Genomic DNA, 12,750 nt, shown 5'->3' with positions numbered 1-12,750 from the left:
TTGGGGGGGGGGTTATATATCTATATAGTTATTTTGCTTCAAGGAAGTATCTGCTTTCCAGACATCTCTTCAAACAAATCATGTCTGAACAGAAAAAATAAACAAGGAATAGCTGAAACTACAAGGTTTTGCTGTGTGGAAGAGCAGGGAAAGGAGTTAAAAAAAAGGAAAAAAAAAAAAAAAGTTGAATTTCCTGAAAAAGTGCCTTTGCTTATGCCATGTGGCTATCACATTGCTGTCTACAAAGTAGGGCCTTAGCACAGTGCTCTGACATAGCAGGTTCTCCAAATTGAGTGGACCTGATGTGCTTCACTGAAAATATTGGGGAGGATTTGGAGGGATATGCTACAGTTTCTGTGAGCCAGTTCAGAGGTAGTTTTCTGTTTATCGTGCAGTGCCCGAAACAAACTTTGGGGTTGAAAGTGCTTTGTTTTTATTGATGTAAAGAAATAAAAATAATAATGTATGAGGCATTGAGTGGTATCTTTATCACCAGATACTAACTGAGAGCAAATGGTTTATAAATCCAAGCACCAGTGAGTAAAACTAGGTCTCCCTCTCTCTCACTTAGTGCAATCCACCAGTGCTTCAGCAAAAAATAAACTGTATTTATCCTTAAAATCATTCCCTCCACAGTGAGCTGCAGCAAGTACATCAAAAAGCATCATTAGCTTCCGATAGTTATCCCAAACCATTTGGTTTCAGATTGTTGTAATTGAGGTGACTGTAGGTAATTGGGCCGGCATCCAAATGTGACATTTTGGCCGGATGCTGGTAAGATTAATGACATTTTCCTTCTTGGATAGTATTTTCAGCACTGAAAACACTACTGTGTAATGTTTGGACTGGATAACAACTTGACAGGCGTGCCAAGTGCTGTCGGAGAGTCTCCCCACCTCTGACGTCCACTTCCTAAGCTCGGACCTGGGTCTCGTACTCGCTGTCTGCTTATCTGTCCCCATCCTCCAGGACTGGCCAGTCTTGGTATAACACGCTGTTAGACCTGCATGAGAGACACCAGGAATGTGCAGCACAGCTGCTTGAACTTTTAAAACTCTGGTCACTGCTCCGTTCATTTCCCCCCCAGAATTATGGGGAGGGAAAAACACAGAGCGAGGCTTGAAGGGGTTGAGTCCTAGAGGAGCAGGTTGTGCTGCATTACATTCTCATTCCTTATAGCACTGATGTGTATACGTTCAGTAATCCCACCTCTTTCAATTAGGCTGTTGATGCCCTGAAATTTTTCTTCCGTTTTTAAAATTTTTCTCTTTTTTTTTTTTTCTCTTTTTTTCCTAGACCCCAGGCAGGCGCAGTCATCCCCGCCATGGTCCTATGACCAGTCTTATCCATCCTACTTGAGCCAGATGACTTCACCGTCCATTCACTCCACAACTCCCCTGTCCTCCACTCGAGGCACAGGACTTCCAGCCATTACCGATGTGCCCAGACGCCTCTCAGGTAAAGACCATGTTTTGCCTAAAACAATTATGCAGATAGGAACCGGACTGGCAGAGGCTGCCTCCGTGGCCTCAGACAAACCTTAAGAAGAGCAAAGCTCAGTTGGTGATAACAGGGTTGCTGCATGGCGGGTGGGGGTCAAAGTCCCCTTTTTTTTCGAAGTGGAAGAGCTGCTGTGTTGCTCTAAGCATGTATGATTTGAATGTCTCTAGGTCCATTTCAGATCGGGCTGGTTTTAAATTGTGAATCTTATTCTATGAACAAATTCTTTCTTTTTTTTCCCCTACAAGAGGATGTTTACTTGCATGTTTTAAAGTAATTGTGATATTCTCTATTTTTTGGTGCTTTACTTTTGTGGTGCGTGTGATGCTAGGCATCCTGACAGATAGATGCCTTTATTTCTTCAATAGTTAAGGCTAAGATTCGTTCTCCCGCATTTCAATCCAGTAGCTCAAGAAAGCCGATTTCCTTAGTTAATGTGTACTTAAGATGCCTATCAGAAACTAGCTGAGTCACTTTAGGGTAAAGATTGGACAAATTGTGCTTTGGAATGATGCAGGAGAGAGGAAGTACATTTAGGAACACAGACAAGACAGCAGTGAGGAACTGAGACTTTTTTTTTCATCAAACAAATGTATATTTACATACTATGCAATTCATCTCTAATGGTCTCAGTGATAAAACCATCTGTGTGAAGTAATCTGATTGCCCCAAAGTAAGATAGAGCCTGTCATGGCACACAGTCACCTTGTATATCTTGCCAAAAATGAGGAACCTTAGGGGAGGGAGGTTCGGTATTAAAACTCCAACCTTGCAAGTGTGGAAATATTAGCAGCATATGCCAAAAAAGCATGTGTAATGTAAAGAAAGCCTTTATGATTCATTAATGAAAACCAAAGAATCAGTCTTATTACATCTATTTTTTGCATGTTTGCAAGATATTATTATAATCTTGGATGCTGCTGCCATACACCTGTTTGACTCGCAGCCAGGTGAATTTCTTGCTGTCGTGTTTTCCCCTACCACCAAGCTCATAGCACTGGAAATGTTGATCACTCCACTGAGCTGCATCACTGACAAGCTGAACTTCAGCCAGGAGGCATGTAGGATTTGATTAGCGTAGACTCCTTGATTTCTTTCATCTTGGAGGAGGGAAGCTTTGTTTCTCAAACAAACAGCTGCAAAAACCTCTGCGGTCCTAGCGCGCTCTGCCTTCTCGGAGATGCTGAACAACTCCGTGTGGGCCGAGGGTTGGAGGGTGGTGGAGCAGGTTCCCGCGGGCTCCCTGTGCAATGCGCTGACTTGGTTCAAAAAACTCGACCGGCTTGATGCTGAGGAAATGCTTTGTTTGGCCCGAAACAGGTTCCCTTTGAGTCAGAGCCTCCTGATGGTCTGTGTTGTCGGAATGGGTTATTTTTGCAATTGTGCCCCCAGCGCTACCTCCAGGAGAGGCTCGGCTGGGACCACGGCAGCTGTACCACCGCGTACTTGCCCTGCAGCCCTTGCTTGTCTGTGTGTATTCAGACGTGAGCGCCTGGCATGTGGGCACAGGCAGAATGACTAAAAGACCTGGCTGTGTACATTATGTGGCCGCAGCCTGAACTTTTCTGCTGTGCTCTACAGTTGGTCGCCTTCATGCTTCTCGCCCTTCATCTTTTTGGGGGCTCAAGCGATGCCTCTGCAATCCTCTTACCTTTTCCCAGCGTGGGGACGTTGCTTCCAGTTAGATTCAAGATTGAAAAAGGGGACTTTGATCTTCTACAAGTGCCAGAGGTTGTCTGCAGTGTTTGCTGACGTTCAGAAATACAGAGCAGCGTTCCTGGGGGGAGGACGAGCTCTGATGCTCAGGCTGCGAGGAGGCGTGTTGCAGCCCCAGCTGCAAACCCTGCGGTTCCTCTCGAGGGTTTCTACCTAGCAGTGCCACAAGGAGGGAGGGCAGGATCCGACCCCTCTTGTGGATAAAGTAGAGAGAGAAACGCAAGTTTAAAGCTGCTTCTTACAGCAACCAGTTTATCCCTTGCGCACGGAGAAACGCGAATCTCCACTCAGTTACTTGATACATCTTTCAGAGGAGAATAGAGCTTTGATGGGGGGGGGGGGAAATGACTGCTAGGAAACACTAAAAACGTTAGAAAACTTCAGGCACCTCCAGTGCATGAGGGAGAAATTAGAGTTTTACAAGGCCTTGAATAAAAACAAACTTTGCTTTCCGATACAGTGGCAGAAATCTGATTATCAAGGCTGTTAAAAGTATACAAGGTAATTTTAATGAATGCCATATTTACTGCCTGTTGCTTAACATCATGCAGGAGGAAAAATGGGTAAAACTTCCCCCTTAGGCCTTGGATGTCACACCTACAGGCCCAGGACTTCCTACCTGCCACAATTTCACATCACCCAGCCTTTCCACAGGCCTCCGTGGCTCTGCCTGGACAACTGCTTAAGTTGTGCTCACCCAAATGTTGGAAATATACCATCTGATAAAGCAATGTGTCCTTCAAAATAGAGGTTCCTGATTGTATTGTGAGTGGCAGCCCTCAAGAGCTATTTTTGGTGGTACTCTGATGACCAGAAATACGTCCAACCCGTGGCCAAAACAGTGGTGTTCCTCCCCGTTCCAGGATGGGTACATCTCTTGGCGATGGGGACGCATGTGTTTCAATCCCAGATTAGGCTGAGCATCAGAAGAGGTTTGGGGCTGTAGGACAGGAGGTGATGGGGGACTGCCATAGCAGTTCATGCAGTTCTCCATCCCATGGGAGAGGGGAAAAGGGCAGCAGGCTGCAACCCTGAGGAGTTATTCCGGCAGGCTGATGTAATGTGGCTGAACTGGTCGTGTCAGTGTCTAGACTGATTTCTTTGCACAACTGAAATGTTTGCGTGCATGCTGCAGGCACGTGCAAATGAGTGCCCAGGGCTGTCAAACTTCAAGTATTCATCTTTTATTCTCCAAATGGGGATCAGTGCTGTATTTGCAGTGTCATACAACTAATTAATGATGTGTCACACGTATTTGGGCAGGATTCAACGACAGTAGCTGAAAAGCAAAGCAAGAAAAGATTATCTGGCATCACTCATGCAACTTTTGAACCAATGGTCTCTCTGGTGCGTAAGTCTCATGTTCATATCACGAAGAAATAAACAATAAGCTCACGAGGCCATGCAATTGACTTATCTTATTGCACCAACTCAGTCATAAAAAGAGCAGGATTCCCCATATTTTATTAAAATATCTGTCTGCTCAGACTTCCCCAGAAGACGGTGAAAGTTGGTGGCCTAGCAGATTAATATTCTTAATTAAATAATATTGTAGTGGAAACCATGGGAATATATGAACATGGTCATTTTAGAGAGAGTTTTGCCTGAGGGACGTAGTCTTATTGCATGATTCATAGTCAGTGCACTCAGTCTTTGTGTCCTATGCATAACCAAAGTGTATGTGGGATGGGGAGCATGAGTCTCTATTATGTAATTAGTGTATATGATTCATCTAAATACACATCACAGCCATTTTACCTAAAGCTTCGGGACTGATCCAGCGAGTCCTCAGCGCATGCAAGGTTCAGAGCAGAGTAGAGGTCGGGTTGTTCCTGCAGTTACAAGAGGGCTGCTCGGCAGCAGGTGAAGGAGGTATGTGTATAGATGTCCCCTGGGGTAGACATCCATGTGTGAGACAGTCACCCTCAGCTCCCTTTTGAGTCGGGGGGGCAAACCAGCATTTGCAGGACTTGACCAGTCTGCAGATGAGCTGTACTGGTCCCTGGCAGTGCCTTGGAAGAGCCTGTTTGTCTCCACGGGCTCTAAAGCGAGCCTAGGTGAGTAGTTCAGGTACGGGCACGTCTGATCTGATAGTCTGCCTTTGGTGAGGTGATTTAAAGGATGATTTAACTGTCCTATAAACATACCCATATCACAGCTTCGTTACACTTCAGTCCTGGTTTAACCCTGCTGTGGTCTGCCTCACCCTGACCTCTACCTGCTCTGCGATTGCAGGGTTTGAGCTTGAATTTAATTTTGTTGAGAACACTGACAAAGAGAGGTGGGGAGACTTCTTCTTCCCCTATACTTTTCCTGGACCTCCTCACCATTCTGTCTAAATGCTAGTCTCCTGCTTTTTGCTTCACCTTTGAGAGGAGACTTGTGGGGTCAAGGTCTTAAAATGCTGGAGGACCTGCCCTGCAAGTCTGACATGAACACGTTGAGCGCTGGCTGCGGAAGAGCCTTGTCCTACGCAACTGTGTTTGACAGATGTCCATATGACGAAGGAGAAAATTAAACCCAAATTTAAATACCAGGGGAAATCACCAAACCTACCTTTTCCAGCCTTGGGCTCGCATTCTTTGCGTATAGTTGTCAGCTGGGGATGCTGGCCTTGTGCCACCATGCCCAAACTCTCCCATCCCACGTGCTGGAGTCCCCTCAGTGTGCAGGGTGGATTTTGCTGTCTTTGTATTTATTTACTGTGTCACTGAATAGGGCCACACTGAGATCAATGAGGGACATGCTGAGATAGATGAGGGACATGGCGGGCTCAGCCTCTAAACAAAAGAAGTTTGCAGACCCATGGCTCTGAACTAAAATGGCTGGAAAGTAGTATCTTTACTAATAAATTACACAGTGGTAGGGCCTCGACTGTTAAATACTGTTACTGTTCAGTTGTCAGCAAGGTTGGTTTTGAGTGGGGTTGGCCAGCATGGTCGCAAACAGATCCCAGCCATGGTTTGGAAATGAGCAGAATCCGAACCTGTTCCCGTGGGCAGCTTGGAGGCAGCCACCCTGTTATGGAGGCTAAAAGGATTTAATATTACAGTTTTGGCCACACCATCCTGGCTGGATTTAGAGCCAGAGAATGGGCCCTGACCCTGGGCTGTTTGCTAGTTCTAGTGTAGCCAAATTTTCCCATTAATTTGTCTTGCTCTGTAGATATCACCGAATCGTTTTGAACCATTCTGGACCTTCATCAGATACTGAATTTAAGAAATGTTCCTGTTCTTCCAGCTCACCAAGGGCTGGCAAGTATAAATGCGACCTTGCAAATGCCGGCCATGCCCTAATCAGTGACAATACTGTTCCTTTACACAATTTAATTTTCATTCTTGTAAGGCTACAAATCTTAAAATTAAAAAAAAACCCCACATATAACGGAAGCAGCTCCAGCTGAACCTCTGGGTTTAGTGTTTGTGTGTTAATGAGAAAGTGGCTCACAGCTATGGGCTGGTTCTTCTTGATGTCCTGTACTGGTTGTCATCTTGGGTTTCTAACCCTGCATGTGTATTACCTTGGATTTTGCTTAATGTCACATACACATATGATCCTTATAATAAGGATTTTCTCTTTTGGGGGGGATTTGGTCTTTGAAAAATACTAACTTTAAGAAGGGAAAGTTGTTTATCTTCTTCTAAGGAGCTCAAAAAACTTTTCAGCCAAGTAAAAACTGTGGTCATGTGATGTAGCTATTCTTGCATCCCTTAATTCCTGCTAACTTCATTAAATGTTGTGGGCAATAAGCACATTTCAGGACGAGACCCTTAATAAGAGAAGGCGTTAGTGCTGTCTCCAAAATACGATTCTTTTCCTCTTTGTGTGCTCTGGGAAGTAGAGAAATGGTTAATACCGTGGCAATTGCTAGCAACGGCATTGGTGTTAGCAGCTCTTGAAATGAATGAGCAGTTCACGCTTCAGCAATATTGTCTCAGGCTCTTGGCAAACCCAAGTAGCCAGCTCTGTTTCTGGTGCGCTTGCTATGCTGTGATGTTTTTCTTGGTGACTATAACAATTTTCACTCTGTCTTCGTTTTTTTTTTTTTTTAATGGAAGCTGAAAGACTCAAGGTTGTCTCTGTCTCCATTTCTCCTAGCTAATTTTCAATGCTTTCCCTGCAAGGTGACACTGAGTTAAGGCAAAGTAAAGAACTTGGGGGAGCTTGGGTCTTCAGAAACAACTCACTCATTTTGCTTCCCTCCCTAAACTTGTAACGTGTCTTTTTTTTTTTTTTTTTTTTTTTTTTTCATTATTTTTCAGTGGTTCTATTTATTTTGTTTACCGCAGGTTTTCCATTTTTAGTCTCCTGCCCACTTGGTGCCACCTGGGAATCTCAGCACCTTGGCACTCATCTGTGGGGTTTCAGTAGCAGCTTCTCTGCTGGGTAGAATCTCTCATTGGAGTAATTGTCCAGAAGATGCGTTGCAAGAGCCCTACCTCAAGGATGAAGGCCAAATTTTTCTAGCGTGGGTGGCCTCAAATTAGGCACCTATACCCATATTTAGGTGGTAAAACAAGCGGGTGATTTTCAGATGTTTGAACATTATAATGCGTGTCTTTAAGCCCTTTTCATTTACTTAAAACGGCTGTCGGGAGAGGAAATAAACAGGAAAAAATGAAGGCAGAGGGAAAGAGTTTTATTCCTGAAATAAGGGATTTAAAAAATACCAAAAAGAAACAAGTGGAATGTTTTTAAATGGAATAAATTTGTTGCTGATACAGGCAGGAAATAGCACACTCAAATATATGTGGATGTATAGATATATTTTTATCTGAGCTTTTTTTGCAATGTGTTTTATATTTAGGACACATATCAAGATTTGCATCTGTTTCCAGAACTTGCTGCTAACAGTTAGTAATGATGCCAAAACATACTTTAGTTCCAGCTTGAGACCAAATGATATTCAGGGCTTTTTTTTATTACTAATTTAGGGTCTGATATTAATTAAGGAAATTTTCCATAAGTGCCAGGCCTTTTCTGAAGAACTCATTAAAATTATATTAACTTAAACCGGAATCACAGTCTGAGCATGTTTTGTAATGATTATTCTTACTGACTCTGCTGGGTTTTGTAAACAGAATGCTAATTGTTAATGGGGCAACGGGGTGCTCGATTCCAGACTTTCAAAGGGCCGGATCCTGAGCCATTGCCTAGATGTGTGCTCCCAGTAAAGTCAATAAGGTCCTAACAGGAAGGCTGTGGGACCGAGCTCTTTGTTTCATCCTTTTGCAAAGGCATATGATGATTTCTCCATTCCCTTGGTGGAATCGCTGTTAATTTCTACCTAGGGTGGAGCCAGCGGTGGTGGCTGATGCAGGACCACGTGTGTCCTGATAGGAAGAGGGAATCTGACTCCATATGTGAAGCTCTCTGGTACATACAGGGTGATCAGTATCACTTATTTTGCCCTTAAGTCTCTGTGGCCTTGAGTCTTTGTTGCACTGAAATTGGTTTGGTTAATTGCACAAGCTGAATTTATGAAAAGGGTCCGTAAAATACGGGAGAATTTGGTCTTTCTCAGGCTGTGACTGTGTTTCATACAAGATAGGTAGAAAAGTATCTTATGCCTTTGAGGAGTTGTATGGTTTAAAAGGCCCAATTCTGCAAATCTTACACTAAGAAATGCAACTCAAGAGGCAAAAACTGCTGCTGGTAGAAATAGCTGGAGCTGCCTTGACATCCCGTGAAATATCCTCGCATTTCTGGCCATGCAGAATTTGACCATGCTGAGTTTGGTCAGGAAGGGAGCATTAGAGCCTAAGAATGCTTCACAACACCTTTTTGAAGTGGTTTAGTAATGTTTGTTGGCCCCATTTTAGAGATGCCTAAATCTCCTCCCCTCTTGATGGCTGTTTTAGCAGAAAAGGATCTGGTGTCATGCCAGCTTGGCTGTCAGATTTAAAGGAGCATTGATATTGGGTGATATTGGGCTGATACTGGTGACCAAAAGAGAAGGTAAGAGCTGTGCAAGCGGTTCAGGCTTTCTGTGGTTGTTTAAAAGAAAACAACGTAGGCAGCGAAAGAGAGGAAGATGAATGAGATAAAATGAAGGTGCGCGCCTTCACGTGGCTCATAAAGGATGTTATTAAGACAGAAGGAACTATTTCATATGCATAAAGGGAGGGTATTTGGGGACGCTAATCTGGAAATCTCTTAATGTTTGCTTTCAGACTGACTCAAAAAGAGTGAGGGAAGGGATCAAAGCAGGAGATGCCTTCCTGAGTCTAGGACAGGTACCCCATGTCCACGAGAGCGGTGTGTGGGCGGTGCAGGGTCCCCGCGGGGGGAACCCGACCCTGCACCCACATGGCGCTCGACGGTGCTTCTGCATCCAAGGAGTTTTTGTGGACGGCAAGGATTTTTAGCAATGGTGGAGCTTCACCTATAAAGCTCAGGGAAGAATGATTTCATGTATAAGGAGCTTTCCACAGATATATAGATCTGTAGGTTATCAATACGGTGAAGTCCATGTGATCATCTGCTTTGAACCCAGCTGTAAGATTTCCCCAAATTAGCTCTCATTTGAACTTGAGGAAAACCTCTGAGAAGAAGAAAAAACAACACAAAAACTCAGTTGGTCTTCATTTAAAAATTTCCAGGGAAGCAAAATCCACCACAACCTTTGGTTTACAGATGCTAATTAAGCTCTCTTTGGAAATGTGGGTCTTATTACTAGTATGAATTTGTCTAACTTTAGTTTCCACTCATTTGAACTTGCTATAACTTTGTCTGCCAGATTGCAGCACCGATTTTTATTTCTGAGGTTCGAGTGGGTTCCTGTGGCGGTGACAGATACAACAAGGAGGTGGGTAAGAAAGGAGGTTGCTGCGGTGGGTCTCGGGGACATAGCAGAATTCACAGGGAGCTGGACGTTGTGGGATGCAGAACTGGCTTGACTTGCAAGGAGGCTGGATGGAGGGGCACCGTGCAAAAATATTTTGGTCATCTAAGTTTGCTGTGGGTCCACCATGATCTATCGGATAGTGAACGTTCCCTTCCCTAATTAGCCAAACTCCTACGGTATCTGCTGAAAATGAGTTATTTTTGGTTGAATTACTAGTGGGACTCTACTTTTCCAACACACCTGAAAAAACGCACTGAGAAAGCATTTTTCACTGCCTTTGTGGGCTTCTGCAATTCCTTAAGGAATTTTTCTCCTTTTATATTTGCCCAATTGTAAAGTCCCTCCCATTTTTTCTAACAAAATTAATTTAATTCCTTACCCACTACCCTAGATGGAGATACAGGAATAGGACGACGGGATACACATTCTCCCTTAGTTTTCATACACTGTTTAACCTTTCATTTTAAGAAACACAGAGGGGCTTTCTCCTCTAGGGTTAGTTAGCATTTGTTCTGTCAAAAGCAAAGAGAAGCCTGCAGCGCAGTTGGGTAGCAGACACCCACCCAGAGCAGCTTCTTTGCTCTCCACGTTCGTAATTATTCCATGGGCAAATTTGCGAATAGAGAGCGAGCTGAAACTGTGTTGTAGCCTTGGGATTACTTGGACCAGGCAGTGCTCTCAGTGCATGAAGAAGTTTAGTTCTGGCAAAAGAGGTATCAGACACTTAATGCAGGGGGGGTTGTGGCATTTTAAAGGTGCTTGTGGAGGAGGAGAAGAGTCAGCGTGCTGCGTCTTCAGCCCTGTCTGGGCCGTGTCACCTCCAAGCTTCCCTGTCATTTTTCCCAAAGGTCTCTCTAACCACCCACTTGACCTTTCGTCCTGTGGTAGCCATGAATGTTTGCTGTAATATGTTATTTTGTAATATAGAAGTGCTGAGTGTAGGCAGCTGGAGAAAGCCTCCTTGGGCTCTTGTGAGAAAGAGGAGCAACCATGCTGAGAAAAGGGAAACACCAGCAGAGAAAAACAGCCCGGGGGCTTTAAAACAAGGATCAATTCTGAAAGCAAAATGGAGGGGTAGGGCACCTCGCGTCGATCTTTCTGCCTCTTAACACCACATTTCTCTGGCGGAGGGAAGTGGAAGGTGGTGTGCTTGGGTTAGGAGCACTACCCACAAAGCCTCTTTCATTTAGCTGAGATGAAAGTCTCTACACAAGCTGTAGTGATGCCACATGCGTGGTTTCCACTCGTTATTTTTAATGGTTAACTGGGCTATCGCTGTTGGATCCATAGGCATCAGTGCTTTTTTATGCCCTTTTCTATTAAACAAGCACCGTCTAGAATTGTCAGAATATTATGAAGCCGGCAGCTAAATGTATGTCCACCTTGTTTTAGTTGATATAGTTAGGCTGTGCAATGGGCTTGCTTGGAAAACAGGATTGCAGCACAGGTACCGGACCAAATGTATAAGGCACATCATTTTTAGGTGACAGAAGTTTGTAAAAACACAGCTTGCCATATTTAATTCTGTGCTGAAATTATGTTCTGTGTTGCGTTGAAAGCTGAACGTGGGATTGAAAGGAGATTTCCACGAACTGGAGACCAGTCCTCTTGCCAGTCCCCTTTACGAGGCTTTGCGTGAGGTTTTGACTTTAGCTGGAGCACCCAAGTTTGGCTACTGCAGGCGATGCGGTTCAGTGATCAAAGTAATGGTTGTATTTGTGAACAGCTAATGGGCCTTTGCTGGAATCACCGCTGACCACGCGATAGGCAGCAGCTGCTAATATTGTTTGTGTTGCGGTAATGTCTGGAAGTCCAATCCTATTGTGCTAAGGACTATACAATTAAAGAAGAGGAAAAAAAAGAAAGGTCAGCCCTGTCCTCTGTGAATTTGCACTCTTAAATACAGTACAACTGTTTCCAAGATGTACAGCAGAATACAAGAGGGAATTGAGGAAACACAAAGAGAGCCAGTGAGGTGATAGCGGTGGCTGCAGCCTGGCTAGAGCCGGGCAGTAGTGAGCTTGGGTCAGAAGGGAGTGCAAGGATGATGTTTGAAGGACGGTGCTGAGATAGCTCTGTGGCTCTTCACCTCCTCCCAGGCTTCAGAGGCAGCAGGAAAGAAAGCACAAAGCTGCTCGTTACTTGTACTAAGAGGCGAGCAGTGTTGGTCAGCATCATTGCTGAAAAAGCTGAGTGGGGCAGAAGATCAGCCCCACCAGGTTAGACCAAGGGTCCACCCAGGACCTGTCACCTTCTCAGCATGGCCAAAAGGGGTTACTCCGTTCCCCTGGAGTGCAAGAGCAGAATATATATATATTCCCAAGCTGTAGGGGTTTCCAAAGCAGGAGGTTTATATCTGGATCATTGTATTTAATAGCTGTTGATAGAGTTCTGTGAATCTCCTTACTTTTAGGTAGGTGGGAATAATCCCAGAGCAGCTGCTAGATCAATTCTTCTATTTCCGATAGGTCTGTAGTGTCATAGTCACATAGGACTGACAGGGACCTCATAAGATCATATGGTCTGTTTCCCTCTGTGCAGAAAAAGGATCGAACATCTGCAAGTCACTCCTGTTAAGTGTTGCGAGCTAGTTATGTGTATTGCTGCCATTGAAAACAAAAATAAAACCATGTCCCAAAGAAGGAAAAATCCCAGCCAAAAAAACATCATTAAGGTTGAAATAGATC

At 44.3% G+C, this 12,750-nt stretch overlaps 1 protein-coding gene across 4 annotated transcripts in view; it reads left to right on the top strand.

Annotated features, from left to right (window-relative positions):
• The window catches only part of RUNX2 (RUNX family transcription factor 2), a 223,182-nt gene that overhangs the window by 125,546 nt on the left and 84,886 nt on the right, over positions 1 to 12,750 (top strand). For all 4 annotated transcript variants that reach the window (XM_049819337.1, XM_049819336.1, XM_049819338.1 and 1 more), the window contains one exon: positions 1,297 to 1,458. In XM_049819337.1, the coding sequence (XP_049675294.1) occupies positions 1,297 to 1,458 (162 nt within the window). The remainder of the gene's footprint in view (positions 1 to 1,296; positions 1,459 to 12,750) is intronic.

Source organism: Accipiter gentilis, chromosome 16 (assembly GCF_929443795.1).
Source record: "Accipiter gentilis chromosome 16, bAccGen1.1, whole genome shotgun sequence".
NCBI lineage: Eukaryota > Metazoa > Chordata > Aves > Accipitriformes > Accipitridae > Astur > Astur gentilis.
Note: the sequence above shows the minus strand (reverse complement) of the source record. Positions and strands in the feature narration are given on the sequence as shown.